This window comes from Daldinia caldariorum (genome assembly GCF_022478825.1).
Source record: "Daldinia caldariorum strain CBS 122874 unplaced genomic scaffold F4812scaffold_1, whole genome shotgun sequence".
Lineage (NCBI taxonomy): Eukaryota > Fungi > Ascomycota > Sordariomycetes > Xylariales > Hypoxylaceae > Daldinia > Daldinia caldariorum.
Window position 1 is genome coordinate 115,485 of NW_025953037.1, and position 26,570 is coordinate 142,054.

A 26,570-nucleotide genomic window follows, 5' to 3' on the forward strand; every position below is an offset into this window, starting at 1 on the left:
GAGGAACGGACCACGCTCGCGGCCGAGCCGTGCGGGTTTTGCCGCTGGAAAATATGGGTGAAAACACGGCGGGACCTGGCACGTTGGAATACCTAGGATCCTGCTATCCGGAGGGTTATGCGACGCAGCTTTACGGATATGGCCAATATGTGCGCTCGAGGAAACAAATGGGCAGATCAACGGAGTGCAAGGCTTGACTTACGAGGTCGGCGAAGCTGAGCTGGAAACGGACGAAAGATAGGATAGGGGGGACGGGGAGAAATGGCAGATGGCCGGGAGAGACGATAACGGAGCTGGCATGGGATAAACCTGCTTAAACTACGAGGGTGCCAGGTATTAATTTGATATAATAGTTGGCACAGGTTGTCACCCTGTATGGCGCCCCAGAGACCAATATCTAGCATCTGGCGACTATGAGTTGGAGGTACGATGAGGGCGTATCAAGCGAATAGACGCAATATAGCCTGGCCAGTAAAGGTTAGGATTACCCCTTAATCGGAGTAGCAACGCGCACTTATAACAGATGCTTATCGCGACCACAAATAGAAGAAAAATACTATGGGCGATTTATCTGAGTAAGATGTAATTATATTAACCTATTATTTATCTAATCTATATATATGACCTTCTCCAGGATGCCTTACAGTCAACCTTGACGATTCTCAACGAAATTGCTCGTGCGAAGTACCCTAGGTTGGTACTTACGAGTACCCCTTTACTCTGATCTCAGTTGAGGATGCAATACAATAAGAAACTACCCACCTAATTATATGATATTAATGGTGGTACAATAATGGGCACACAATCTCTTTTCCGATTCTTTCTATTGTCCTCCTTTTTTTTAAAAAAAAAAAATATCACCCTTCTCTCGCCTGTTTTTCCTTCTGCCTCCACGAAGCGGCAAATCTCCACTGGATGGCCACGCCCAATAGTGCAACGGCTTGGACGATGGCGCATATCGTAAAAGCCAAGCCGGCGCCGATGCCGCTCACCATAGGTACCACGAAGCTTGTGCCGCCAGCTGCGAACAAGCATCTGGCAAGGTTCAGGCTGGCGCTGGCCGCGGCGCTGCGGTCGGAGAAGATATCGACAAGGTAGGTCATGACAATGGACTGCGTGGAGACAGCGGTCCAGCCGGTGATGAACGTGGAGACTATGGGGACAGCAATGTGGACGCGATCGGGATAGTGAATGGTCCAGCCGAAGAGGATGATAGATAAACACTGGGTAAAGGAGAAAAGAGGGATGAGCCGAAGGCGCGCCTTTTCAAGTGGGAAGTGGTCCTCCGCGTATGATGAGGATTGTGGTTGTCCACTAACAGTTTCGGGATCTGCTTGAGTTGATCGAGCTTCGTATTGAGCCTTGACTCGGCGATAATCTATATCCAGTATCTTCCCCGTGACAAGCGTCCCGATCATAGACCCAACACCATTTGCGATGAACGTGAGGCCAATTTGGGTCTCCCCAAGGCCGTAGCGTTCTTGGAAGAGAGTCGACATGGCGGTGATGCTCATCTGCCAAACAGCATAGTATATTGCGAGGAATAGGATGATGGGAGCTGCATGTTTACTGATAAGGATGCGCAATGGTCCGGTAGCATCGATACGCTTCCTCGCCGCAGGCTCGGCAGAGCCTGCTTCCGGATTCCAGCTTACTGTAGTGAGATTCTGGTAAACGGTCAAGGGAAACGCGGCGAGCGGGTTTGACGGCTTCCTGCTGCCGTTCGCAACGATTGACCTCAGGGTTTCGGGCAGAATAATGATCAATAAGACGAGAAAGACGCCGCTGTAAATTGCTAGGAATACGAAGATTGCTCTCCATCCCAACGATCCCGCTAGAGCGCCTCCAATGACTGGGCCAACCGCGACGGGAACAAGCAACCCAGCCTGGAAGATTCCCATGAATCCACCGCGTTCAGCACGCGTCGTAATGTCTCCAATCACACCAGACCCAATTGCAATAGTACTTGCACTGCCGGTGCTTTGCAAACATCTTAACACTATGAGGGTCGCATAGTTCTTTGTCTCGGCCAAACCAACGCATGCACCTAGAAATACGAGGAAAGTCAAGACGTAGGCGATTTTGCGCCCCTTAACGTCTGAGATGGGGCCCCAAAGACTAGGTGCTAAGCCTTGGAAAATTAGATATGACGTTACTGTGAGGTTGACAAGTTCTATGGAAATGTCCAGGTCATGAGCAATGGTTGGAAGTGCGGGAAAATAGATATTCGATGCAAATCCGGAAACTTGTTGATATAAGTTAATGAACATCATAATGGTGGTATTGGTTGTTTACTCACAAGTTGCAGCGGTCGAAACAACAAGTACTATCAGGGCTTTCTGCCGCTTGTCGAAGATGCTATACGGTTCTTCCGGAGCTGGCGAGGCTGGTGGTGTATTCTTCAATTCTCTTGGCTGTTCCTCAGTTGCCATTGCTTATTGCCTTTATATGATTTCAATTTTTTTTTTTTTTTTGAAATATGATGGTTCTGGTAGTGATATGTCTTAGTCGGCGTGTGTTGGAATGCCATTCATATATCCAGTTCGGGGCGGAGTTGAGCATCGGCGGCGTACGGAGTTGAGAGCTTAAAGGCCGGATTAATAACCAATCATCAGTCGACCCCGAAACTCCACCCGGCTTCCGGACTTGAGCGGCCCCTGAATTCAAAATGAATAATACGATGGACAATTAAACGCCGTAAGTATCAGTTCACCATTATTATTCTCGTATGTAGAATAAATTTCCACCAGGAATTATACGCTACATTCGTTCCTGCGATCATCTTTGACAATGGCAGCTGAACATCCTAGGATTACTGACGACGGTGTGAGCTTCGGCAAGAGTTATGCCGTACTCAACCTAGACTTGATGGCGATTCTTATAGATGCTGTCAAGGATACTGCAAAAGGGCAAGCTTTTATTTCTAGCTGCACACGCTGGAATGATGCTGTTCACAAGATACACCCGCGTCCGCCAGTCATCTTCACGACTCTTTCCTTTAGCCCAGGGGAGCCGGAGCTGGCAGAAGATGCCCCGTTTGGGAAAATCATCAGAAACTTCGGTTCCTTCATCGCTGGATCTTCGGCGGTGCAGATAGCATCCAATTTCGAGGTTGACAGCAAAGATATTGTGCTCCAGAAAACTAGGTGTTACGGCGGCACAGGGAATAGCCTCGAGCAGATTTTGAAAGCACGGAATATTGACACCGTCATAATTGTGTGTTTTTGGTACTTTCTTCCTTTCGCACAGAGGTTAAGCTGACGAGAATATTTATAGTCTGGTTTGAGTCTCTCCGGAGTAGTGATGAGTACGATTTATCGATTATTTGATCTCGACTATAATATTTACGTTATCTCGGACAACGTGTTAGAACTTCCGCTGGATCAGCACCAAGAATATTCTCGGGTCATGTTGGGGAGCCTCTTACCGAAAATGAACTTGAGGGTAATTTCTGTCGATTCGGCTTTGAGAGCTGTAGAGCGGAGTTTGGTGGACTGCGGTCCTGTTATCAACTGAGACTGTTACATTAGGTATACCTGGCGTGTTTGCAGACGCATATTAAGTCCTTCAGAGTCTATGATTTGGTGGTACGAGGAAGATCAACCGCCATGTGTGCAGCTAGCTACCGCATAAAGCACTGTACCAAATTCATCAACATTCTCCAGCCAACGGTCTACTCTTCTGCGTCTTTCAAGAATACCAAGCTCGTCTAGCTCTGGAGGAATCGCCCATAGTTCGTCAATACGAAAGCTTTCCTCCGGCCAATCCGCCAAATATATGTTGTATGCAGCTTCCCAGTCCCGTCGTACCTGTGACCTCCATAAAGATTTGTCTGCTGAAGCAGGTAGCCCCCGTAGTTCAGTGCCAAGAAAAGTCTGAAGGCCGTCCTGAGTCAAGAGGACGCTGTCGAAAAGGTACATTGTGAATAATGCCCGCCGCTTTGACTCGGCCACAATCCAAGCTTCCCATCGAGGACGAACACGCTGCCGCTCAGCTGTGCACATAAGCCCTCCTCGGCTACTTGAACAGGCAAGCTCTTGGAGATTCATCATCGCTTGTCGAAGGAAGGAACTCGAAACTTGACCAAGCCTGAAGAACAAAACCATCGAGTAGATGAGATAGGCTTGGAAAGCTGCTAACAGAGTAACGTCGTCATATGTAGCTTGTTGTTCGCAAATATTGATCATCTCCCTTTGTAGCACGTCGGCAGCAACGCCCTCACTGCCCGGCAACGGATTCTCGCAAATCCGAACTAAACTAAGACACGTAGAAAGCGGTAGCCTTGCCGAGGATGCTGAAATTTGAGAGGCATGTATGAACGGGGGCACTCCACGGCCGCGTACGATAACAGTTGCATAAGACTTTAGAAGCCTATAGATAAAGGCGGAGATGGAGGCGGGATATTCCTTCACTGTTTGGCCGGGGACTGGAATATAAGTGTTTAACCAACGATCCCTGATGCCATCCACATTGATAGGGCTAAATAGTTCCAAGCCTGAAAAGTCAAGCGCATCCAAGTTCCTAGGTGGACAGCCCACAATGCCTAGTGAGGACTCGTCCGGCGTCTGGCTTGCGACAAATGTAGTAGAAGAAGTGTTAGTTGGGCTTGCGCTACCTGCGGCCTGCGCCAAACCAACAGTTAAATTCTGAGATGTGGTGCTCGGAGACGTAGAACTCTGAGAACTGAGATGTTGAGAATCAGCTCCAACTGATATTTCGGGTTCCTGACCTGGAGCAGATAGAAGGCTCGTGTCGGCAAAGGAGTTGTATGATGTCTGGGGATAAGAACAGGATATACCTCGCAAAGCGCATCTAGTACAACAACCTGCCTTGCGATCGCATTTAGCCTTTGCGGTAAAACATGGTTGGCAAGCTTTTTGTCGGGAAGTAGAGTATCTTGCAGACTTCATAACAGTTGTCGTAGTTATTGTTCAAGTTAGGTTAGGTATAGATACCTTGACCTGGGTGTAGGTACCTTAGAGGTAGGTACTGTAAAAAAGATATCATAAGAGTCCTAAGAGTGGAAGGTGAATGAATGGTGGATAGTGGATGATCTTACGGTTGGTCTACCTAAGATAGTGTCTAATTTGGGGCTCGATTTGAATTATTTAGGTACCTCCTACCTAGATCTTTACAGGCTGCAGCCCCGCTAAATTACTACGCGATAAGAGGTACATAGTAGGTACTACCTACTTCTACACTCTTTAGATCATACCCCCGCTAATTAATGAAATGTTTACTTTTATGGTGCAGTTCACGACTCCTATTCATCTATACGATCACCCGATATGAACACCTTAATACCTGGTAAACACCTTGGATAGGAGGAGGTAAGTGTCTATATCACATTGGCAACTTCTGGTAGACCTACAACTCAGACCATGAATATATCATAAATATTCATTTAAATCCTTAACTAAAAAGCCATGACAAATCTAAAAGATTTTAAAGTTATTTCCTTCGATGTCTACGGCACTTTGATAGACTATGAAACGGGATATACTTTCATCTCTGGAACCTCTCGTGTATGCTGAAAGAAGTCAAGGACCGGTTCGGATTCGACAAGGGTCAGACCATACAGACTGCGCAAAGTTAGTTCCATGATCATCACCCGGCACGAGCTAAAACTCTGCCCACTAAGATCAACCAAGAGGTCGTCAGACCATAAGCAAAGAATGAAAATAACACTTGCGGGAATATAAGCATGAGCAGCGGCCGAGTAAGAACTTTCCAAAATGAATCATCGGACACTCTTCCGTGAAAGATTTTCAAGTCATGCCAATAACTATGCCCCTTCTCCGCCGAGGATATGCTCGTATTCGTACAATCTATAACCTTGACTTCGATATCCTCAGCTCCGGACCACCGGCTGTCTACCTTCATCTTGGAGCTTTACTTTTGAGTAGGCTGTTGTACTTCTTCGTGGTCGGTATCAGGCCTTATCCCGAGATCAGTGCTGAGGGATTCGTCTCGTCGGTACGCTGTCTCTGGTTAGAATAGAAATAGAACCACTATCCAAACGACAAATATGATCGCACAGATACCATAGGTCCAATTCCAGCCTAGATCTTCTATCAAAAAGGTTAGAAGTTAGGTACCTACACTTCAAATGGAGACATGCCAATGTAACCAAGAAGTCAAAACCCAAGAAGACTCCCAAACGTATGCGCGTAATACCCTCAAACGCTACTAATAAATAGGAACAGGTTTCCAAGGAAGATAGGCCTCTGTCCCCAGACTACGGCCATGCTGTTGGTAAAGAAGCACGACACCCCGATAACTAGTGCACCGTACCCAAGCTTTCCATTAGTTGATTATAAGACATGCCGAATTGTGTAGATCATTAAAATGACTACTTACCCATGCCCTTGTCACTGCAGTGTCAATACGTATAATGAATAGCATCAGGTCCTTCTTCCATAAGGGCCAGTTAAGGGGGTCATTCGGACTGTTGCTCGGCTGGGGTACCAAGAGAATGTCAGAGTCTCTGCCTTTTCCATGGTAAAGACTCGACGTATTAAACCGGCCATGATGACGGACATATTCTGCCCCAGCGATGTCCGTATGGAGAGCAGTCCCCGAGACGTGCGATAGATACTAAGGTATCTTCAAGTACTCCGAGACCCATTCTGAGAATATAAACTATAGAACGATGAGTGTTAGGGGCAAGATGATGGGTTCGCTTCAGGGGCGGACAGCGCTGGTTATAATCACCTCACGGTAGGCAAACAGGAAGGTGTCTCCGAGTTGTCAATATGCCTAAGTAAATTTGCCCATGATATATGGGGATATCGTTAATGGGGATCACGATTAGGGATCGTTGGAGCACAGGCCCAATCCGCCCCCTATTATGCCTACCAGTTGGGTACAGACTACGGGGAACCTAGCTCGACGTGACATGAAGGCATCACGGCAATACCTGAGTCTAAGGTGATTTCACAGCTAGCGAGGTATCCGTAGAAATAATCCCGTCAGCTTAGCTACTAGCAGGGGGAATATTACCTTGCTCACGCAATCTAGAGTCTTTACCTACATCTAATGTCCTTAAGCCAGAAGCGGAAAATTGGAGGTAAGGGGATGTTCAGCTCGGCAAATGCTACATTAGCTGTATCACGGAACAACCTTGACCTTAGGTACCTTTTATATGTAATTCTTCCTTCACCAATAGGGTTTATCTGCCACAAGGGAGCCTGCCGATGAAGCCACGATTTGTGACATTTAACGTTATGCTTATAGTCAACGCTCCCAATGGTGAGACAAGAACAAAGCCGCAGCATGGAAGGGCAAGCAATCAGACATAGGGGAAGACGTCCGAGCGATCTCATAACATGTATCTAGTGACTCGCGGGCGACGGAAGAGGACACTGATACTGCTAACATATTGACATCCGAGTTACCCAAGGCAATATAATAATAACACGCAGAGCACTGATAAGGGGAGGAGGGTTATGGGAATGACAGACCACGATAGGCAGCAAAAGAGGCGATGGTGCAACAAGAACGAGATTCAAATAAATACAACCGGAGAAAAACTCAGGAAGTTTGGCTAACCATCCCTTGTGTTTGTTTTCTTGATCATCGGGCATCAACACGTTGAAGATAGAACCATATCTAGGTGTCTAGGTAGGTTTTCAAAACATGGAAAAATTTCATAAAGATTATGAAGAAAATCATGTTGTATGAACGCTGATCCGATAGAGTACCGTCGTCGTGCGATCCGCGATGATTCTACCGGATGCTACTAACTGAATATCCTGAACTTATCCTCGGCGCAGCAATCAGGCCCCGCTTCCATCTCCCGGGAGCTGCTCGAGCCCTATTCGTTCATCAGTAGCTATCCAGATTAGATAGTGCAGGGAGGGCGTGGCTTACATCCTTCAGTAACCTCGTCGACAGTGTTTGGAACAGAACATTTGTTCGCTTCGGCGAAAGCCTGCGTCTTCACCCCCTTGCAGGTGTTACCAAAGCAGGCCCCATCCATCAATCTTTGGAGAGCGTCGTCTTTCCATCCAAATACATAATCGGCGTGTTGACCGTACCCGGTGCTGGTTTAATCTTAGCATCGCGATTAAGTACTGAGGTTCCGTACCTAGGGGATTGAACTTACTTGTCTCCTGTGCTTAAAACGAAAGGTTGAGATCCATCTTCGGGCCAATCATCCGGATTATTAAACGCGGTGGTGTCCCAGACAATCTATTGGAAACGACCTGCTTAGTTTTTGTGCGTTCCTAGGGGTAGATACTACGCACCTCAAGCATCAACTGCGGAATCTTAATAGGATGAGTCGACGGACAATTTCCAGTAGTAGCGAACGACGAAGGACCTCCGACGGGGTAGGCTACATGGTCCTGATGGTTTGGACTGTCTAGACGTTCTCCATCCCAACAACTAGATTCGGTATTAGTTTCTAACTACTGGATCCAGTTGGGGGAGCAAGATGACCTTACATTGGAAAGTGAATATTAGATCGAATGCCTCCTAGACACGGTTTCGCAGGAAACGTCTCGGTGTCCAGCTTCGGATCAGCACAAGGCGAATAATCGTCGCCCTTAAAGTTGGGGCCTGTGAAGCAGCGAAAACAGCTCTGGGACTTCAGACCTGCCCCTTTCTTTTCGCGTCTCATAGAATCTCCGAAAAGCATGCGGAATCCCTTAAGTTAGGTAGTTTTGAGTGTCAACAGCTACAAGAACGAAGTACGAAAGGTCATTAATCTTACGGGTTTAAATGCAGTAACTGTGCTCTTCCCAGGCGACAGGTAGTATACCGTCACGCCGCCTTGTGACCCTTCAAGAAACCTATTCGGGATCTGGGGCACTCGCTTATAAGTACCGTTTCGCGCCTTGAAGTAAATGTTGGCCGTCCAGTAGTTAGAAAAGTCGTCACTGAAGCTGCACGTGGTGCAAGTAGCCAAAGACGAGACATCCGCGGATGGAATCGAAGCGTTAAAAGCATTCTATAGGAGTTAAGTTTAATGTCGTAAGGAGTGCCAACAAGATACATACTCCTCCGACAATCTGAAAGATAGTGAGCCAGATGATCTTAAAGAAGTTACGGAGACTATACCTGGTGAAGGTGCGGGGATGGGTTCACCCCTGGATTTACGAGGCTATAGTAACATGAATTAGGGGCTGTTCATTCGGTCGATTCTAAGGAACTTAGATCTTACGGGTCAAGTCGCTCAATTACGACCTGGGAACATCCAAATCTAACAAGGCTATTACTTCCAGGTCCTTTCACAGGAGTTACTTGCGGCGCCGCCTTGACGAATGCCGCAAGCGATAGTAGCGTAGACCAAAACATCGTGATTATAGGTAGGTAGCCAAAGCAAGTCAAGAAGAGGGCGCAGGAGCGAGCAACTTCAAAGGAGGAAGACGAACGAGCATAGTGCCCAAGGCAAACCGTACCGTAGAAACCCAAGCCATAATAAGTCAAGTTAGAATCCATATGCCATAACGATGTGCCGACTGTATGCTCTATGAATGAACTGCATGGTGGCAGTCTATATCGATGGTTAATATCGCATTAGCCATTCCAACCCTGGCTCCAGCTCCAGGGTAATGAGCAGATGTAACGTAGAGGGATACTCATTGGCTCACGTATATTCTTCCATAACTACCGAATATCTCTACACGAGTCTTGATTGCGATCTTATTTTCAAGATATAGGTAGTCAAGTATTTTCTTTCAAAGTCGCTGGTGACCATCAAGCTTTGAGATAAGGACGTATAAAAATAATTTGACGAGTACCTAGGATTGGTAGCTGATTTACACAGGCATGGGAAAATAGAAAGCTAGATACCTCGGTAATCTTTCCCCTATGGCTCGGTGCGTAAACTACGATAGTAGAGGCAGACAAGTACCTACTAGATATTGGCAGAAACTATTTAATGTTAAATACCCTGTTGTAAAAGTCTTTCTAGATACATCTAACCCTTCGCTCGTCAGTGCTTCTTTATTACACGCAGTATCCATAGTATGTTGCAATACCACCACGCTTAAAAAAGTAGGTAGGCAGGCACCTAGGTAGGAGAGGTAAGTATAAAGTCAATAGGATTCGTTAATCTAGTAATTCAATTTAACCTCTATGGAAACCTCTAATACATCAATTCCACGCCCTGTAAAACCCCGTTCCCGCGTGTATGCAGCCAGTCTAATACGCGTTACCCAGCCAATCGCTATGCACCATAAGACACAGAGCGACATCCCCTCGCCGCCCTACGGTTGAAGGCGAACATCTACCTAATCTAAGAGAAGGAAATAGATCTATGGAAAACAAGCGAAGAGATGACAGAAGACGTGCCGTGGGAACACCCCGCCCCGACGGAAAATCACCTAGCCAGCATTCGTCAAGGCCATGATCCTCCGACCCCAAGCAGCTGGTCCATAATCATGACAGCGGCGCTTCGGCTCGCCTCGATGTCGACGTTCAAGAGGAAGTCGAACTTGTGCCTCAGGTGCTGCTGGAGCAGGTCCGCGTTGAGCCCGATGCCCGGCGCGCGCCCGGTGACGAGCAGTCCCGTCTCGACGCTCAATCGCGCGGCGTCCTCGGCCCGGGGCCGGCACACCTGGTCGAAGGCTCGGAGCGCAGCCGGGATCGCGGCTTTCGATGGGAGCCGGCCGAGAAGGGTGCTCAGGATCAACGCCTCTTCGACGGAAACGCTTGTGCTGGCGCCGGGGAACGGCAGCATGCTATGTGCCGAGTCGCCGATCAGGCAGATGTTGTCGGTCACGTATGTCGGTGCTGGCCGATGCTCGAGCAAGCAAAGCGCGGCTACTTGCACAGTATACACGCTCAGGATAAGCTTGGGGGAGATTAGTTGAGACATCAATCTGCTTGTTGGGTAAGGTAGTTACTAGGTTAGGTTCTAGGTACTTACGTCGATCGCGCCCTGGCATACCTGCACCCTGTTGCTTGAGAACATCGCCCGGAACTCGTCCGGGGTGAAGAGCTTCGCCCACGACGCTTCCGACAGCCCATCGTCCTCCCTTATATCCCCGGTCTTGCCGAAAACAATGATCTGGACTTCGGTGCCATTGTCAAGCAGGTCATATATTATACCTGTCCCGTCTCCGATCCAACCCATGTGGCGGGGTTTCCGTGTGTCTAGAGACTGCGTGCCCATAAGCTGCTGTGCCCGCCGAAGAGGTACTTTGATAGGCAAGCTCCAAAACCCGGTAGGATAAGGCTTGACTAGATACTCGTCGTTGCCCAGAACAAGCTGTCGCGTAAAGCCGTGAGTACCATCTGCGCCAATGACAATGTCGTACTCCCTTTTAGCTCCATCTGCAAACGTCAGCAATAGCCCTTGTCCCGAGGGCAGCTCTGTAACAGATGATATCCGCGTGCTAGGATGCATCATATGCGGCGGCACGCAACCGAGCACCTCTGATAAAAAAGCCTGGCGGCTGACGTTCTTGTTGCAATTCCACCCAAGCCCGCTGATGTCTATCTCTCGCCCAACGTCGGGACCACTAGCCACTCGCGTCTCAGTAGTGCTGAAAACGGCACCGGCGCGGTCGAGACAGTACTCCAGGTCTGGGTCGATAGCAGCTAGAATATCCAATGCTCTTGTCGTGAAAGAAAGTCCCGGCCCCTCGTCCCTAAACGTAGGCCGGGATTCATACATGTCAACGGCGATATGTGGATATCTCAAGAGCCCGCGCAAAACTGCGGCACCAGCTAGTCCACCGCCTATGATGGCGACTCTTATTGCTGAAGGTGAACTCGACATGGCTCCAGAAAAAGCGTTATGTTTATAGAGAGAGAGGAAAGTAACTATATAAAAAGATAATGCGTACTAGTGGTGGAATTGTTCGTGGGTTGGCATGGTGCTTCTAGGTTCCATAGTCAGCGGCAGAGGGAAGGCCTTTTAAGGAGGCAGCTCCCAGAGGCATTTCCGCATTTCTCAAAAAAGATATCAAGAAACATGCTCTATTCATGGTATAAAAGGATCGTTCTAAATATCGCATACTCTATATCAGGACTGAACTGTGAGCTTGAGCTATGCTTTGATATTGCTGGGTGCGGGTCGAACATGACCCTTGCAAGAGTGTCATGATTCTAGGGAATCCCGCTCATTCCATTATTAGGATAGGAGTAAGGAAGCTAAGCTTCCCACGAAGAAGATGTTACTCTATGAGAGATATAGGGCTGAAAAGGTCTCAAAGATCTGCACAAGGTTGTAGGATTGGTGGAGGGTTGACCGGCGCAAAAAGGTATATGGAGTGCGTGTATGGAATCAAGGAATTAAAAAAGAAAAAAAAAAGAAGAAGAAAAGGTATTGATCTAGTCTCAGAAATAAGCCCACGAATACAAGCGCATTACTGATAGAAGCACTACTAATCTCCTAGTTTACCTATGTAAACATCCCAGACATCCAGAACACGGCGTAGCGATCAGGTAATGGATGATATTCGCATGACCCAGTAGGAAGGGATCGTCCCCTTAGCTTCAAGTAAATCTTATAAGGCTGAAAGATTCCAAAGATCCCTGACCTAAGCTATGATGAGACGGCATGAATAGTTACTCTATTAGGTAACCAACACGAAGTTTCCCGGAACAGCCGCATGAAGTTGATTATAAGCCAGTTGCAGATTACAGGGCAGGGCAGGGCAGGGCCTTATCTAGATCTGCCCTGGCTGGCATGGGACTTGGTAAGATCGTCTTTAGGTCGGGGGGTTTAATTTGTGATGATTGGTTGATAAGATTCACACCAACGAGTGGGTAGTAAAAGATCCATCCCAGGCATCGAAATAAAAAACGTTAGGTTAATTTAACTATGGGTATGCTAGGTATGTCAAAGAGATCTAGACGAAATGTAGATACGAAAAAAAGAAAGTAAATGTAATTCTGGATGGTCTCGTAAACGTCATTAGCAGCAAGAATCCAACTGTATTTTTGAAACCATCCGAGTTTCCCGAGTCTCGGATATATCAGTTAAGAGTGCGCAGGATTAATATCTGGGGCGTCACGCGGTACCTAGTAGACGTGAACTCGGAATCGATCAACTATTACCGAACGGAGATGGAGAATAAGGGGAACATGGGTTCGTGATTCGTTCGTCCGTAGATTCCGTCTCGCGGCTCTCCCAGATCTCCAAGTCTCCCAGACGAAGTTGGGGTCCGCAGGATCTGACGGTAAAATAGGCATCAGAATTGTTGACACTGAGAATAGTCTCATCTCAAAACATAACAAAAGAGCGCAATCCCACCATCTGCCATAAATTATTTTCATCTATCCAGCCGGATCGTATCTAAATGATACCGCTGCGACTTTTCGAACCGAGTTCTATGTATTCGCGGTCAGATCTCCTCCGCCTCTACCTTTCAGTGATTGCAATTGGTCAAATAGCAAAACGGATAACTCCTCATCTCGTCATCGGATCCTAACTCGGTTCAGGCAGCGCTATTTCGCTAGCATCATGAAAGAGCCCGCCGCACAGCTATTATTAAAGCTGACACTGACGATAGGGCATAAGAAATCACTAACACAACGTGAATAGAAACGGTGTTTATTCTAAGTTGCGTCCAATCCTGCAACACGTCCTAGCAGCTTGAGGACGGGGGAAACCATCGCTCTGTTTAGAGATAACATGGCTTTGCACGAGGGGTGATTAATATCTATCTCTTCGTCCTCTTAAGCCTCTCCGACGTTACCTTAGGTACCTACCTTAGGTATCTATCTAAACATGATTCAAAGGACCACTCCCAAGCTAGAAGCTCATTTCCAACAGTACCCAAGGTTTAGGACAAGCGCTTTCGTATGTTGGGGGTATCATCTACTTGCATCTTAAACCTCTTCCATCAATGTTATCACCATGAATTTTACCGACCCCGTCACATCAAACCCTGAAAGACCGTTTCTGTCGCAAAATACTTCTCTTTTCACTAACTTTACCATGTTTTGCTTCGTGTATGCCGTAGTCTCTCACGTTCGACAAGGCATAAGGTTATTGTCTCTGAGGTGATATACATACCGAGGCTGGGAAATCCATCATATATACGTCACAAACTCTAAACTTACGAAACCAGCATATATAATTTAAAATTATACAGTTGGCCGAGAAGTTTGTCGTCTATATTGGGCATCGTGATCCATGCTGTCTAAAGAGGGCGAAATCCAGCCTCTTCGAGCTGTTTACCCACTGGTAGCATTGGGCGACCTTGCATAGGAAATGGCCAAAACAATGGGTTTTCTAGACTTTTAGCAGCGTGCGCAGCTGTCCCAGTGCCGCCGCCAGGTCCAAAACTACGAGTTGGATCTTGCTCAGATCCTCCCTTATTATGGCTACCTTCTATGATGCCCTCCATTTTTTCCCCACGACTAAAATGCGTCTGTGGCGTAGGTAAGCCCTGCGTTTCTTGTATGCCTCCAGGACCGCCAATTTCTCGAGCGCTCCAGGAGCAAAGAAAATCATCCTCATTGACGTTGGGCGCAAAGAAATTCAAGCTACTCGTTGTTGGTCGGACTGAGTTGTCGATTTCTTCTGATGGATCCGCACCCGGTGGTATGTCCACCTCGATCCCCCATTTTTTGGCTAGGTATTGCAGAATTTTCAAAGCTTGGTGCGCAAAATGATGACATGGTGCCATCTCGGTTAAGTGCGCGATACCTTGGCTGAGAGCTTCAGCTACCCGAGGGTTTAACTTCGCAGTAATTGTACTAGAAAGCGAGACAGGCTCTATTTCATCTCGGCTGCTAGAAGTTAGCCGCCCAGGGTTATGTTCAGTTTCTGTGCCTTCGGGCTTAACTGCCGAGGGGTTCGAATCTTCTGCTAGTGAGGTGGATGGCCCCTTAGACGCGTCGGCGCCTATAGCGAGATGCATGATGGAGGATGTAAGTACAAAGTACGGCACAAACGATGGTGTGCGGCGAAGCGTATAGAGTTGAGAATATGAACGGAGTAGGCCTTGGATTGCATCTGCGGCTTGAGTACAGACATCGCGAGGAAGAATGCCCGAACCAATAACTCGAAGTTTTATGAGGGGTCGAAAAAGGAGTAAAATTGCAAAGTGATAGTACATACTATAGACGAATGAGTTCAAGTAGATCAGCGTTAAAGGAATCGAATGGTATGGCAAAACTTACTGAGCGAAGAGGACCGCTGGTGTAAAGTTGTGACCTAATCGCAACACCTCGGGAATTTTATCGTACCAATTCAAGTATTGCGTATAAATGCCGAGTAACTCTCTGCTTGTGACGGGTTTGCCAGGAGAGTGCAGAATATATAGCGACTGGTGAACAAGTTCGCTAAGCTCACAGAAGCATTTGTAGACAGATCTCACATTAGAAGGCTGTTCGCAAGATCGTTGTAAGGGCGCACCTGTATAACCAATTAGACCCTGTCAGATGCTCCCTACGCCGGGCAGTACATTGATGGAGACATTTATGCGACTTACCGTCATCCGTGTAGGGAACCCACAGAGAAGCTTCTATATCATCTATAATGGCAGGTTTTGGCGGCAAATGCGGAAAGCATGAACATTGAGGCAGAGAACCAGTCGCTAATGACCACGCACTTTATATACGTCAGCTGGAACACTAGAGGCAACTGATAATGCGCTTACTGGTCCAAGGCAAAGGCACCCCAGAATGTCGCGGCCTGCACAGCTATCTCATCCTCGTCACCATCGTTTTGTAGGCGGTGGAGTCCCATTTCGATGGCTAAGCGTATACTTTGCCCTGCGTAATACCAAGATTCCGAATCCCTTCCACAGCTCGCTTCTCGAATAGACATTATTCCTAAAGCTTGAATCGTGGTCAAAGTATGATGGTCGTTTTCCCGGTAAAACAGTCTTAGAGACTCTTTGAAAAAGTGATCCCCTGCGGTACGTGGGTCGTTCGGATTCGCTCGCGTATTTGGCTGGGTCGAGAAGCGACAGCCAAGAGCTAGCAATGCGTTTACTAGAATCGCCGAGCAATATCGATCCCTCCCGGCGATGAAATCTTTCATAAAATGTTCCTTGCTAAGCGACGCAAACGTTGGATATTCCCAGCAGAAGTAGAGGGCTAGAAGATGCGATACCAAACCATTATCCGCAGTTACGGTAGTCCATGTGCCTGGGGGAACTTTTACTTCGGGGGGATCCAACGGCGAAAGAATTTGGTCTACTCCACGATATCGGGGTCCTTCAGACGTTGAAGACTGCTCTTGGAGCCATGTGCCAACACGGGACCGCGGAGGCGCCTCGGATGCCCACTGCATAATATCCGGATGGGAATCGCTACGGGTTGATACGGTCTGGCTATGCGATGAGAAATTCCAAGGGCTGTTTGGGTCAAAGTCCTGGTTCATTGTGTGTGCCTGACCCGCCGCGGGGCTTAAACCCATGGTGTTGAAGCCATTAGGACCGGCGAGCGTACCGCCATAAGTTGAAAGAGGAGGTAGCGTAACGCCGATTCTAGTTTCGACTGGCCTAGCAAAGCTGGGCCCAGCAGAAGGTAAGGTAGCACCAGCACTACCAGCACTACCCAGCCATTCCGATATCCCTTCGACGGATTGCCCTTGGCGCAGTCTCTGTAAGACCTCCTCAACCAAGTCGGGACGAACGAGGGCGGAGAAGACGGAATCGCTCTGGCGTTGTTGGCGCCGTAGGGCTTCAATTTCGTGGCGCAGGTTTTCCTTGGATTGCCGGACAGGGATCTCGTATATACATTCCACATCCTTCTGCGCTTTGCACCGACCGCACGGCTTCTGGCCATCGCACTTAGCACGCTTCTTTCGACACTCAGTACACGCGTTAGGAGTGACAACACCTAGACCTCTCCTACGCTTCGACAGCTGAGGGTGTGGGGTACTGCCTGCTCCAGAAGCGGCAGGGGGCGCAGAGGGTTCATATTTCGGGGTTTTGGCGGGTTTAGACGACGAAGACGTCTGGCCGTTGGATAGTCCGCTACCTGGATCCCCTTCCATTGAAGCGTTTCAAGGCTAGCAGTAGGGCATACTCAGGTTAGAGAGATGGGTTAGCAGACTTGGAAGCACCTCCTATCAGCTAGAAGAGAGTGTCGAATGGCTAAAAAGCGCGTCGTGCATTCGAACTATCTCGGAAAAGAGCGCGCCTTAACTTAGATGGCGCGCGAACCCGTACCAACGAGCTTGGACGTGGGAAGTGCGCGGGGCAGTCTTGACTTTTTTTTTTTTTTATAAAAAAAAAAGTATTAGGTGTTTTCTCGAATTAAACGAGGGGAGGAGAAGAAGCAAGCAGTTCACGCTTTATTGTACAAATGTTGCGTGTTAGATAGGTGGTGGAATGGTGGTGCATTGTAAATGAAATTTTTGCATTGGATTAGGTTATACACCTCAAGAAAAGTAGTATGTGAAGGGTACCTAACCTAGTGGCAACTGAGGTATGTGTAGAAGAAAAGTGATGACTAGAATTCAAGGTCTTTGAAGTTTGAATGTTGCCTTTTAGAAGTTTGGGTGTTTCAAGGATAACAGCTTTTGCGCTAGTTTACCTGCATATCTCTGTGTAGGACCTCGACCTGCACCTGCACCTGCACCTGCCACAAGTATACAGACAAGTATACAGTATACAATATACAATATGCAATATATTGTGCAATACCTCAGATATGTATAAAATACTGCGCCGGTACATATCATTTTAGGTTCTCAGCAGCTGCTGTGTAACAGACCAGACTTTTACGGGAAGGCCCTGTCGTTTTCTGTAGGATACTATCTATGTACCTGGGTAGCTTGAAATTTGAATTATAGAAGTAACTCTATACTTTGTAGGTAATTGACAAATCAACAACCTCCAACTCCTGTCTGTTCTAGACCATATTGCTATCTAACTTCACAATTAACTCACTAATGGAATGGTGTCTGCTGAATACATAGGATGTGCAAAAAGCGACGAGCAAGGCAAATAGACATGGACTCAAAACGTAAGGATGGGAAAAATAGAAAGGGGATTCTGAAAATCCCATCAATCGCCACACCTACTATATGTATGCTAGGCCCTATGCGTGTTACTAATACATGCAAATACGTGCAATACGTGCATGTCTAGGCTGGTTTGGTAGTATCTAACAACCCCTGCCGATGACTTAGGCGGGGTTTAAGACCGACCTCGTCATCCTACGTCTTGCTTCGAAAGCCACAATAGGTTTAGCAAATATGTACTATGTGGAACTCTTGGGAACAAATGCTCCCGACGTCCTGCTCTAAACTGCATTTCTAAAAAAGTCCTATCCATGGGTACCTAACTACATGTATGTACTAGGTGTCGAGTATAGCATTGTATAATATTAGGTAGGTATGTGTATCTTACCCTCCCCATATCTCAACTCCATTCATAACCTCGTCATAGTTTCGTAGCAAATTCGTCCTAGGCACAAGAAAATCATAAATCACTTAAAATACAGAGAGCAGGTAGTAAATACAATCGTTGGTTCATGTACCGAAAATACATGTAGGCCAGGCATATACCTACGCCAAGACAGTGTAAATGACTGTAAACGCCAGAATAACCAATAAAGAACCTATCGGGCTTTTATGACGGGAAGCTTGGTCAACTGTGATTTATTTATGACGGGTTTAATTGAGGTACAGTCTCCTGTATATCCTACAAGAGAAATCTACTCCATTTTCGATCTTGCTAACTAAGCTATCTGTGAAGTATGTTAACTTACATAGTACCTGAGCCCGGGCTTGTTTAAAAATAAAATTCAGCGCTAATCGCCCCGTATTTCTATATTTTACCTATTTCTACCTTACATATTGCCCCGAAAGGTAGGTACCTACATTAGTAATGTGGTCGACTCAGAAGCGCAAGTCCAGCATGTAGGTCGTATAGTTCAACACCTATCTAGAAGTGGAGAGTGGAGGATATATAGCAAGTAATAACATTAGGTACAAAAGGTCAACTAATGCAAGGGACCTAAGGTACTTTTCATACCTAAATAGCATTTATTTTACTTATAGGTTTATCGATATAACCTGACAGAGTACGGCTTAGGCATTTCCACTAATGATTCTTTTGCATTATTAAAACATCGAAATCCTCGTGCCCTATGATTTGGGTTTCTTACCTTGATTTCACATGGATACCTAGGTTACCTAGTTCAATCAGTATCTCGAAGTTCATGGTCAGTGGATGCTTTATGCCAGAGGGCAACAGCCTCAATTAGGTAGGTATATTAACCATCTGGCTTGGAAATACATTATTATGGAATTGTAACACATTTAGGTAGGTAGTTGCACACCGTATGGTTACAGGTACCTAACCTATTCCAAGGTCGAATTGTTAACAGCTCAGGAATTATTTGTGCCACTGCCCACACGCTCTATTCTCTATCGTACAAGTTACTCGCCCCTTGGCCTCAGTATCGCTTTACTGGGCTCCTACTCTTCGTTGGACTTCTACCTCGCTCGCCTTTGGATGGACTTCGTCGCGAGATAGGAGTCTCCGGGGGCGGGAGAGAGTATCTCGACACCTCATCCGTGTCCGGGGTTTCGTCATGGATGAAGCGTCGGTTGTTCGTATGTCGTGGAGTCTGTGGTTGTATCGCTTGCCAATACACCTGCTGGGGCAGAGGCTTTAAATGTGGATCGCTTGCATGATGTGACGGAAACGGCGCAGGTGGATGAACCTGGGGAATATCCGTGAATGCGTTCGCGCTCTTGTATAACGACTTTCCGCTGTATATAAATATCGTGAACAATATGATAAATAAAGCCTGGTCTGACGTTAGCTAACTGCTTCTATAGTCGGCACATCTTATAGAGAATCTACTAACAATTGTCTTGTAGGACATGGTCTCCACAATCTCGTTGAGAATCTTAGCCATCTCCTTCGCGCTGCTTGATACCTGTTTGACGTTGTCTGGGTTTTGATTCATGCAGGCGAACCATTGATCACACAACTCATACATGGCGGGTAAGCGTTTCTCTATAGGAGAGCATTTGTTCTCTCGATAATCGCTTGTGCACTTCTCAATCTCGGCGAGGATATCAGCCCTTAGAGCTTGTCTCTCAGTAGAAAAGTCCTGGCGCAAACCATCGATGACGGCCCAGCCGATCCAGCACGCGGCCGATACGCAGAATAGATTAAATGCGAAAGTTAACCAATAACCAAGAATACTCGGAGCGTATGGATGCCGTTGAACGGTGGCTAGAAAGGCGCCGAACCAACCATCCTTGCGGCGTTTCGTCTGGTCTTTGCGGGCTTTCCCTGGCTGGAATGTGCTCTCATCCGACTCATAATCAGAATCCTCGCATTCGTCCGGCTGGAGATAAGGTAGACGGTATCCGCTAACGTCTCTATCTGCATTGTACCGCTTCCTTTTGCGCACTTTGTCTCGTGAAGCAAAGATGGTCCTAGCTATCTCACCTTTACCGGATGCCTTCTTTGGCGATAACGATCTTAATTTGTTCACAGTCGCGGGTGTTATCGTCATTTGAGCAAATGTAGATGAGCGGTCGTTCTCGGGGGTGTCGGGATAGTCGGAGACGTCAGTAGCGGCCGGACTAGACTCGGCGGGCGAGAACTCAGATAGGGCATCGGAATCAAATGGTTTTCTTGGCGTTGTGAATGCTGGATTTCGGAAAGGAGGCGCAGTAGCGGTCCTCGGGAGGCCGGACGTGGAAAATATAGAGGATTGACGTGGCCCAGGTGGAAGGGTCTTTTGGGTAGATGGTGAGCTTTGCGTGCGTTCGAACGAGGCCTGACCGAAAGTTCTTTGAGGGCCGTTGCTATTGAGTACGGAAGAGCCAAAGATACCTAGAACGGCGACAAAATATTAGTGTTTATCCTTCGCAATACTTGTTTCTCTCGTCCATGTAGCCTTAGTTATGTATATCTCTGTAGGTGAAGGCAACCCTAGAATCGAACTTATAATGGGTATTAACATACCTTTAGCTTGTATTTGTTTAGCAGACTGCACAAATGGACTTGATGGGTCTACGGGAGCATTATTCTGGTATTCCCAGTCCATGGGAGATTCATAGCTTCGTCGGTCCATTCGGCCTTGATCAAGTGACCATAGACAAAAAAAGAACTTGAGGAAGAAAAAAATAATTAAATGATACAATGCGGTAGCTTGTAAAGAGGGCCAATTGATGGCACAAAAAATGGTAAGGTGAAAAGCGGTATTGAAAAGGATTTAAGACGGTTGTGGTTTCTTTGGGAGCCTCCGGTGTAGCAAGTAATTCGCGGTCAACTATTTGGATTTCGGGTCTCATGAGAATGGGCAGTTTCTGTTGGCAACCGTCAGCGACGAAGTAAACAAAAAATTAATGGTCTTTTTCGATATTCGTTAGGTCCACATATTATGTAATCATACAGATCATACAGTACACAGTACATAGTATCCAGGTACTCATGCGACATTAATGAAGGTTCCACGTAAGGGACATTTTAGAAGAATACTTACACACAATGTACCCGTGCATAATGCATGGGCCAAGACGGTTGTATTGCTGGGATCTTACCTAATACCTCCAAGTCTTTGTTCGCAGTTGTTTCCTTCAATTCTCAGCTTTTTAAAATAAAAGACAACTTCATCAATTCGTCAACCGTGCCTTGAGAGATAGGCGTTGACGAATTTTATCCATTGCCTTTTAATACATGTTTTCTTAATTTTTCCAACTTCGTTCCCATTCCGAGGAATGTTCCTATTTGTGCCCTATTTTTCTTAAACCTTCTACGGATAATTAAGATTGTAGCTAGTTGAGCAAAGTTCATCACAACTTTCTCAACTTTTCATCAAGCCGACTCCTTTTTTTTTTTCTCTTTCTCTTCTCGCCACCTTCTTAATTTTATCGATTTTTTTTCCCCTTCTTTTTCGAACTACGCCAACCAAAATGTCAGACGCGGGTTCCACTTCTCGGAGCCTCCACGAGGAAGAGAACGATACGACTCGTGAAGGACTAGGGGATTATGACGTTGCTCGGGCTGGCGATTCAGACAAAGACTCAGATGCTCTATCCGACATCGACGAAGATCAATTCGACGACTATGACCCTACCACAGCCCGCGTCGACGAGAAGCGCCCCGAACCTCAGGTTATCGATGAGGACGTGGCACGTACACTGAAAGCTGGAAAGAGAAAGGGAACGGCTACGAAGAAACCGAAGGAAGGTCGACGCGCGAAGAAGCGATCGCGCGACGATGATAACGACGGAGCAGACGGCGAGATTCTACACACTAAGCGTGTTCGCAAGGTTCCTGGAGCAGATGCCCCAGAGCAGGAATCGGAACCTGAGAACGAAGAGAACCTACCACCTGAGGAGCGACGGCGTCGAGCCATTGAACGCGCAGCTAGGAATCAGGCGAAGCCGAAAGGTTCTAGACGTAAGAAGAAGGATGAAGTGGTACGTGTTACCGAATGGCAATTTGGTCTATTACATTCACTAACCCCTACTCTCGTAGGATCTGGAAGATGAGTTGGACGAGCGAATTGCAGACCTTAAAGTCCGCATGGAGAATGCTTGTCAAGCAGATAACCAGGCACGCGAAGCCGGGCAGCCTGCCCTGCACAAGCTAAAGCTCCTCCCCGAGGTGATGGCGCTGCTTAATCGTAACACCAATCAGGCAGCGGTTATCGACCCGGACACCAACTTCCTACAACACGTAAAATTCTTCCTCGAGCCCCTTAACGACGGCTCTCTACCCGCCTACAACATTCAGCGCGACATTTTCCAAGCTTTGACGCGCCTCCCTATTGAGAAGGAAACCCTGCGATCAAGCGGGATCGGCAAGGTTGTCTTGTTCTATACAAAGAGCAAGAAACCCGAGGTTAGTATTAAGCGCATGGCTGAGCGTCTGTTGGGCGAGTGGAGTAGACCTATCCTCAAGCGCACCGACGACTACAAGAAACGCCATATCGAGACGCGAGACTTCGATTACCAGTATGTCCAAGACACCCCCTTATCTATTTACTTTAAATCGTTTCTTGCTAACATAATACTCTCAACAGGGCCGCGAAGCTCAAACAAGTTGCCACGAGCAGTCAGTTGACGCTCAACCAACGCCACACCACACAAAGCCTCGCCGAAGAGGAGCGTGCACGCATGCTAGCTCCCGCAAGAGACGTGAGCCAGGCCCGTGTCATGGGCCTGCCCTCGACGTACACGATCGCCCCGCGCAGCACATTCGATCCATCGCGCGCTCCGGACTACCGACCAATAGGCGCCAGCGGAATCGAAGCATTCCGCAAGATGACGCAGAAGGGGAAGAAGAAGGGCTGAAACAAACACACGGCTGGCTGGATTGGACTGCTATAAAAACTTTCAAATTGCAAATCATATCATGCGGAGCTTCTTTACCAGTCGATGCTATTATTCTACGTGGTGTGTTTGTGTATATGTGTGTGTGTGTGTGTGTGTATGCATGTGCTTGGAGTTGCGGTTTGCACAACCTCTCTATTTTCACTCAAGCCTCTCTGGTAATCGGTAGTTCAGGTTAGGTGATCCCAAGGTTTTGATTTTAGCACATCGAACATCCACCTGGGTCCAAGAAAGAAAAAAAACATCATCCCAAATACCTACCTACCTACTTAACTAAGATACTTACCTAAGATATGGAATTGCAACGTTCATGAGGTTAATAGGTAGAGATTTGATGAATAAACTCTATTGTGTTCGTCGCAATAAGCTAGTTAGTTGCCTGCCTTATACAAACAAACCTTGCATCTCAGCATGTCCAGCTCAAACTCCTGTCCCTTTAAGGTAAGACTAGATAGGTAGTAATATGAGTCAAGCTGGCTGTATAAGAAGAGCTATATATATATATACCTAGGAAGACAGGTACCTCAGATACCCAGGGAGCTAATATTACATGACACCATCGGCAAAGTTCCAAGGCACACACACATCGGTACTTATGCCCCCCAAAACCACCAATTCATCACATTCATTACCCCTACCCCTTATATGGAAATAATTCTCAAGGAATAAATGGTCATAGAATTCCAGGAAACGAGGAAACCATTTTTTTTAAAAAAAAATAATGTTCCAGGTTCTACTATAATAAACACATTACTCCTGGAACTTGTATTGCTCTCGCTTTTCACAAATTTTCTTCGCTTCTCTTCTCTTCTCTTCTCTGCTACCGGAAGCGGAGTCGTAAATCATTGGATCGAAGCCCGTTTCTATGTTAGATTCTTTCTTTCTCTTTCCTTGACTAAAAAGGACTGGTCGTGTCTCTCTCCCGCAACTATTCCCGTGGCTAAACCCGATGTATCATTATCACCATTACCGAGAACTAGCGACATATAACAAAAGACTCTACCGCTTCTTCACCTCACAGGCCCAGCCTTCGATACCCTCGCCTTTACTTCCGGGTACGAGTCCTTCTATTTTAATGTCCTCCATACCCGGCGTGTCGTCCAGCCACGGATGATTAGACATGCCGCCAGCATTCGCGCGTTTTTCGGGTAGTAACTCGAGCATCGGAAGGAGGAACTCAGACACCTCACTGGGCTGGTACTCGAGAGCAGGTTCATCGTCAGGGAAGAGCTCCTCTACAGCATCCTCGTCTTCGCCGTTTTTCCTGGCTTCCATCTTAGCCCTAGCCTTGGCCTCAGCCCGATCTCTCCGAGCTTTCTCCTTCTCCTCCCGCTCCTTGGGCGGCAAATCCTTATAATCCTTAAAATGGTACTTTTCACGGAGGACGTCGGGTAGCGCCCAGTGTCGCAATCGATGGATATTACGAAGCTCTCCCCTTTTATTGAAGATCTCTTGGGACCAGCGACCAGTCTTCCAGAGTTCCTTGGGGAAGGGCCCAAGAAGCTCGATGATTTGTGCGATATGATCGTCGTCTTTACCGTACTTAGTTCCTGATTGAGGATCGAAAAGGTAATCACCAGTGATCAGCTCGAATACCTAAATAAGCACTCCCCATTAGCGACATAACCCTCCCCATTGGAACAACTGGCAGCACAAGATTGAATGATGATGAAGGGGTAACTTACCATGGCGGCCATGCTCCACACGTCAGTACTTGCGCCCCATTTGGCACCCAGTATAACCTCTGGTGACCTATATTGCCTTGTCTGGATATCATTCGTGAAGTGGTGAGAGACCCAGCAAGCATTTCCCAAATCCGCAATCTTGACATTAATAATTGGCCCTTTCCGCTTCCGCTTCCTCTTTTCGCTGGTAGAAGCTGTATCGCCGGTCGCGGACTTGTCAAGAGAAATCCCAGACACCTCCTTAGTAAGAAGCTCACTACAGAAATATATATTTTTAGCAAACTACTTTAGGAATGGGTGGACTGATAGGCGTAACTCACGCTGTCTTTTCCCTCTGACCCTGCCTATCGCTGGTAGACGAACTCGGCGTTGCTGCTAAAAAATAGAAGGATCTGTTAGCATATTATATTGAATTATAACATGGGAGAAATAAAGTAGTAGCCCAAATATCACCTATGTAGGGATAGCCGAAGGGTATTTTGGTACGTACCGTCGTGTAACATAGCGTTGAGGCTGCTGTGGGATTTAGTCGATGGGAAGAGGTTGTCCCGATTAAAGTTCGCATTCAAGGGCGACGGTAACGGCTGACTGCCGGTAATCAAGGTTCGTCTCCTCCGCCTTCCGTTTCTGTTGTTTTCCTTGTCCGAGTTGTCGTTCTTCACCACCTTCTTCACTACCTGCTCTACGTCTCCGATCTCTATCAAAACGTTCTCGGGTTTGAGATCTGTGTGAATGATTCCGCATTCTCTGTGCAAGTAATCCAGGCCCATTAACACCTGCTTTGTGATTTGCATGACGAGATCTCGGGGGATGCCGCGATGCTGCCATTTCTTGATCAATCCTAGAAGGTTTTCTCCAAGAACCTCAAACACCATGCATACGTGCACTCCATTCGGCCCCTTATGCTCGAAGGAGTCAAGCAGGCTGACGACGTACTTCCGGCCGGGGTGGTTAGGGTTCGCTTGGACGATTCTCTGGAGTAGCTTGATTTCATCGATCGCGGTTTCAGTGTAGTGACTGGCGGATCGCACGACCTTTAATGCGACGTGCTTACCGTTCGTGTTATCTCGCGAAAGCCAGACCGTTGAGAAGTGGCCCCATCCAAGTTTTCGTACAACCGTATATTTTCCATCCTTAAATTTCTCTCCAATTTGGACAGGGTGGTATCCACCTTTGCAGTAATCTTCAGAGTCCTCCTCGTCCGCGGTATTTTCGGCGGCGTCTTCTGGGCCGGAGGACGATGTGGGGGAGTGTTGATTCATATTAGATAGATGCGGCGGTCTATATCAGGTAATATTAGCAACCAAACGTGTCCAAGTAAGAAAGAAAGCAAAATAATATCAAGCGATATATCAGTGAATAATAGCGCGACTTGAAACAGGAATTCAGTAGCGACAATGATGAAAAGTGAAATATAGATTAGCCAGCGCAAGCAAGCTCGAGAAGAGGTTGGCAATGTGGCGGCGGGCTGCAGGCTCATTGATCCTAGTTGTTTGACTATGCGAGCGGCACCCTGGCGGCCCGAAACTAGATGTGCCAATGGAAAGACGAGCTTGGGTAAAACCCCATCAAGATCCCCTCGCCCAGTCAGGGTAGACTGGGTAAACAAGGTAGACTAGGTAGACCCGACCCAGTCGCAATAACTCTGATGGTGG

General features: G+C 47.2%; 10 protein-coding genes across 10 annotated transcripts; 3 read left to right on the top strand and 7 right to left on the bottom strand.

The window, feature by feature from the left end:
• Positions 1 to 591: 591 nt before the first annotated feature.
• On the bottom strand, positions 592 to 2,611 carry F4812DRAFT_1596 (MFS general substrate transporter). The gene is made up of 2 exons (XM_047929796.1): positions 2,300 to 2,611; positions 592 to 2,245 (listed from the first exon to the last, which is right to left on the bottom strand). The coding sequence occupies exons 1-2, from the start codon at positions 2,430 to 2,432 to the stop codon at positions 858 to 860; spliced, it is 1,521 nt and encodes a 506-aa protein (XP_047794482.1). The 5' UTR covers positions 2,433 to 2,611; the 3' UTR covers positions 592 to 857.
• Positions 2,612 to 2,649: 38 nt separating this feature from the next.
• F4812DRAFT_1604 (Isochorismatase hydrolase) lies at positions 2,650 to 3,558 on the top strand. Its single transcript, XM_047929814.1, has 2 exons — positions 2,650 to 3,216; positions 3,277 to 3,558. Exons 1-2 carry the CDS (start codon positions 2,791 to 2,793, stop codon positions 3,514 to 3,516), a joined length of 666 nt encoding a protein of 221 aa, XP_047794483.1. The 5' UTR covers positions 2,650 to 2,790; the 3' UTR covers positions 3,517 to 3,558.
• Positions 3,332 to 5,067, bottom strand: F4812DRAFT_407717 (uncharacterized protein). Its single transcript, XM_047932318.1, has 2 exons — positions 3,428 to 5,067; positions 3,332 to 3,353 (listed from the first exon to the last, which is right to left on the bottom strand). The coding sequence occupies exon 1, from the start codon at positions 4,908 to 4,910 to the stop codon at positions 3,600 to 3,602; it is 1,311 nt and encodes a 436-aa protein (XP_047794484.1). The 5' UTR covers positions 4,911 to 5,067; the 3' UTR covers positions 3,332 to 3,353; positions 3,428 to 3,599.
• A 720-nt stretch (positions 5,068 to 5,787) lies between these two features.
• On the top strand, positions 5,788 to 6,284 carry F4812DRAFT_453984 (uncharacterized protein; the record flags this gene model as incomplete). The annotated part of the gene is made up of 2 exons (XM_047936564.1): positions 5,788 to 5,976; positions 6,207 to 6,284. The coding sequence occupies 2 exons, from the start codon at positions 5,788 to 5,790 to the stop codon at positions 6,282 to 6,284; spliced, it is 267 nt and encodes an 88-aa protein (XP_047794485.1).
• Positions 6,285 to 7,556: 1,272 nt separating this feature from the next.
• Positions 7,557 to 9,300, bottom strand: F4812DRAFT_464332 (uncharacterized protein; the record flags this gene model as incomplete). Its single annotated transcript, XM_047938332.1, has 8 exons — positions 7,557 to 7,816; positions 7,873 to 8,045; positions 8,108 to 8,193; positions 8,250 to 8,388; positions 8,448 to 8,650; positions 8,717 to 8,953; positions 9,064 to 9,106; positions 9,167 to 9,300. 8 exons carry the CDS (start codon positions 9,298 to 9,300, stop codon positions 7,779 to 7,781), a joined length of 1,053 nt encoding a protein of 350 aa, XP_047794486.1. The 3' UTR covers positions 7,557 to 7,778.
• Positions 9,301 to 10,054: 754 nt separating this feature from the next.
• Positions 10,055 to 11,892, bottom strand: F4812DRAFT_1684 (FAD/NAD(P)-binding domain-containing protein). Its single transcript, XM_047929907.1, has 2 exons — positions 10,877 to 11,892; positions 10,055 to 10,801 (listed from the first exon to the last, which is right to left on the bottom strand). Exons 1-2 carry the CDS (start codon positions 11,729 to 11,731, stop codon positions 10,346 to 10,348), a joined length of 1,311 nt encoding a protein of 436 aa, XP_047794487.1. The 5' UTR covers positions 11,732 to 11,892; the 3' UTR covers positions 10,055 to 10,345.
• Positions 11,893 to 13,667: 1,775 nt separating this feature from the next.
• Positions 13,668 to 17,455, bottom strand: F4812DRAFT_1681 (nitrogen assimilation transcription factor nirA). Its single transcript, XM_047929903.1, has 4 exons — positions 15,567 to 17,455; positions 15,399 to 15,517; positions 15,088 to 15,322; positions 13,668 to 15,024 (listed from the first exon to the last, which is right to left on the bottom strand). The coding sequence occupies exons 1-4, from the start codon at positions 16,910 to 16,912 to the stop codon at positions 14,103 to 14,105; spliced, it is 2,622 nt and encodes an 873-aa protein (XP_047794488.1). The 5' UTR covers positions 16,913 to 17,455; the 3' UTR covers positions 13,668 to 14,102.
• Positions 17,456 to 18,592: 1,137 nt separating this feature from the next.
• F4812DRAFT_407723 (Di-sulfide bridge nucleocytoplasmic transport domain-containing protein) lies at positions 18,593 to 21,212 on the bottom strand. The gene is made up of 4 exons (XM_047932319.1): positions 20,856 to 21,212; positions 19,741 to 20,723; positions 19,261 to 19,680; positions 18,593 to 19,191 (listed from the first exon to the last, which is right to left on the bottom strand). Exons 1-3 carry the CDS (start codon positions 20,962 to 20,964, stop codon positions 19,324 to 19,326), a joined length of 1,449 nt encoding a protein of 482 aa, XP_047794489.1. The 5' UTR covers positions 20,965 to 21,212; the 3' UTR covers positions 18,593 to 19,191; positions 19,261 to 19,323.
• A 593-nt stretch (positions 21,213 to 21,805) lies between these two features.
• F4812DRAFT_453988 (uncharacterized protein) lies at positions 21,806 to 23,191 on the top strand (the record flags this gene model as incomplete). Its single annotated transcript, XM_047936565.1, has 3 exons — positions 21,806 to 22,315; positions 22,374 to 22,852; positions 22,921 to 23,191. 3 exons carry the CDS (start codon positions 21,806 to 21,808, stop codon positions 23,189 to 23,191), a joined length of 1,260 nt encoding a protein of 419 aa, XP_047794490.1.
• Positions 23,192 to 23,594: 403 nt separating this feature from the next.
• On the bottom strand, positions 23,595 to 26,177 carry F4812DRAFT_464334 (kinase-like domain-containing protein; the record flags this gene model as incomplete). Its single annotated transcript, XM_047938333.1, has 4 exons — positions 23,595 to 24,826; positions 24,916 to 25,171; positions 25,236 to 25,287; positions 25,406 to 26,177. The coding sequence occupies 4 exons, from the start codon at positions 26,175 to 26,177 to the stop codon at positions 24,230 to 24,232; spliced, it is 1,677 nt and encodes a 558-aa protein (XP_047794491.1). The 3' UTR covers positions 23,595 to 24,229.
• Positions 26,178 to 26,570: the final 393 nt, after the last annotated feature.

Coding starts and splice junctions, on each gene's coding strand:
- F4812DRAFT_407717 (XM_047932318.1), bottom strand. CDS start 4,910: ATGAAGTCTGCAAGATACTCTACTTCCCGACAAAAAGCTTGCCAACCA.
- F4812DRAFT_407723 (XM_047932319.1), bottom strand. CDS start 20,964: ATGGACCGACGAAGCTATGAATCTCCCATGGACTGGGAATACCAGAAT. Junction 20,724..20,855: donor TAAACAAATACAAGCTAAAG/GTATGTTAATAC, acceptor TCGCCGTTCTAG/GTATCTTTGGCTCTTCCGTA. Junction 19,681..19,740: donor CCATGTCCTACAAGACAATT/GTTAGTAGATTC, acceptor ACGTCAGACCAG/GCTTTATTTATCATATTGTT.
- F4812DRAFT_1684 (XM_047929907.1), bottom strand. CDS start 11,731: ATGTCGAGTTCACCTTCAGCAATAAGAGTCGCCATCATAGGCGGTGGA. Junction 10,802..10,876: donor TATGCCAGGGCGCGATCGAC/GTAAGTACCTAG, acceptor ATCTCCCCCAAG/CTTATCCTGAGCGTGTATAC.
- F4812DRAFT_1681 (XM_047929903.1), bottom strand. CDS start 16,912: ATGGAAGGGGATCCAGGTAGCGGACTATCCAACGGCCAGACGTCTTCG. Junction 15,323..15,398: donor GGTTCCCTACACGGATGACG/GTAAGTCGCATA, acceptor TTGGTTATACAG/GTGCGCCCTTACAACGATCT. Junction 15,025..15,087: donor CCAGCGGTCCTCTTCGCTCA/GTAAGTTTTGCC, acceptor ATTCGTCTATAG/TATGTACTATCACTTTGCAA.
- F4812DRAFT_1596 (XM_047929796.1), bottom strand. CDS start 2,432: ATGGCAACTGAGGAACAGCCAAGAGAATTGAAGAATACACCACCAGCC. Junction 2,246..2,299: donor TGTTTCGACCGCTGCAACTT/GTGAGTAAACAA, acceptor TATATCAACAAG/TTTCCGGATTTGCATCGAAT.
- F4812DRAFT_1604 (XM_047929814.1), top strand. CDS start 2,791: ATGGCAGCTGAACATCCTAGGATTACTGACGACGGTGTGAGCTTCGGC. Junction 3,217..3,276: donor ATATTGACACCGTCATAATT/GTGTGTTTTTGG, acceptor GAATATTTATAG/TCTGGTTTGAGTCTCTCCGG.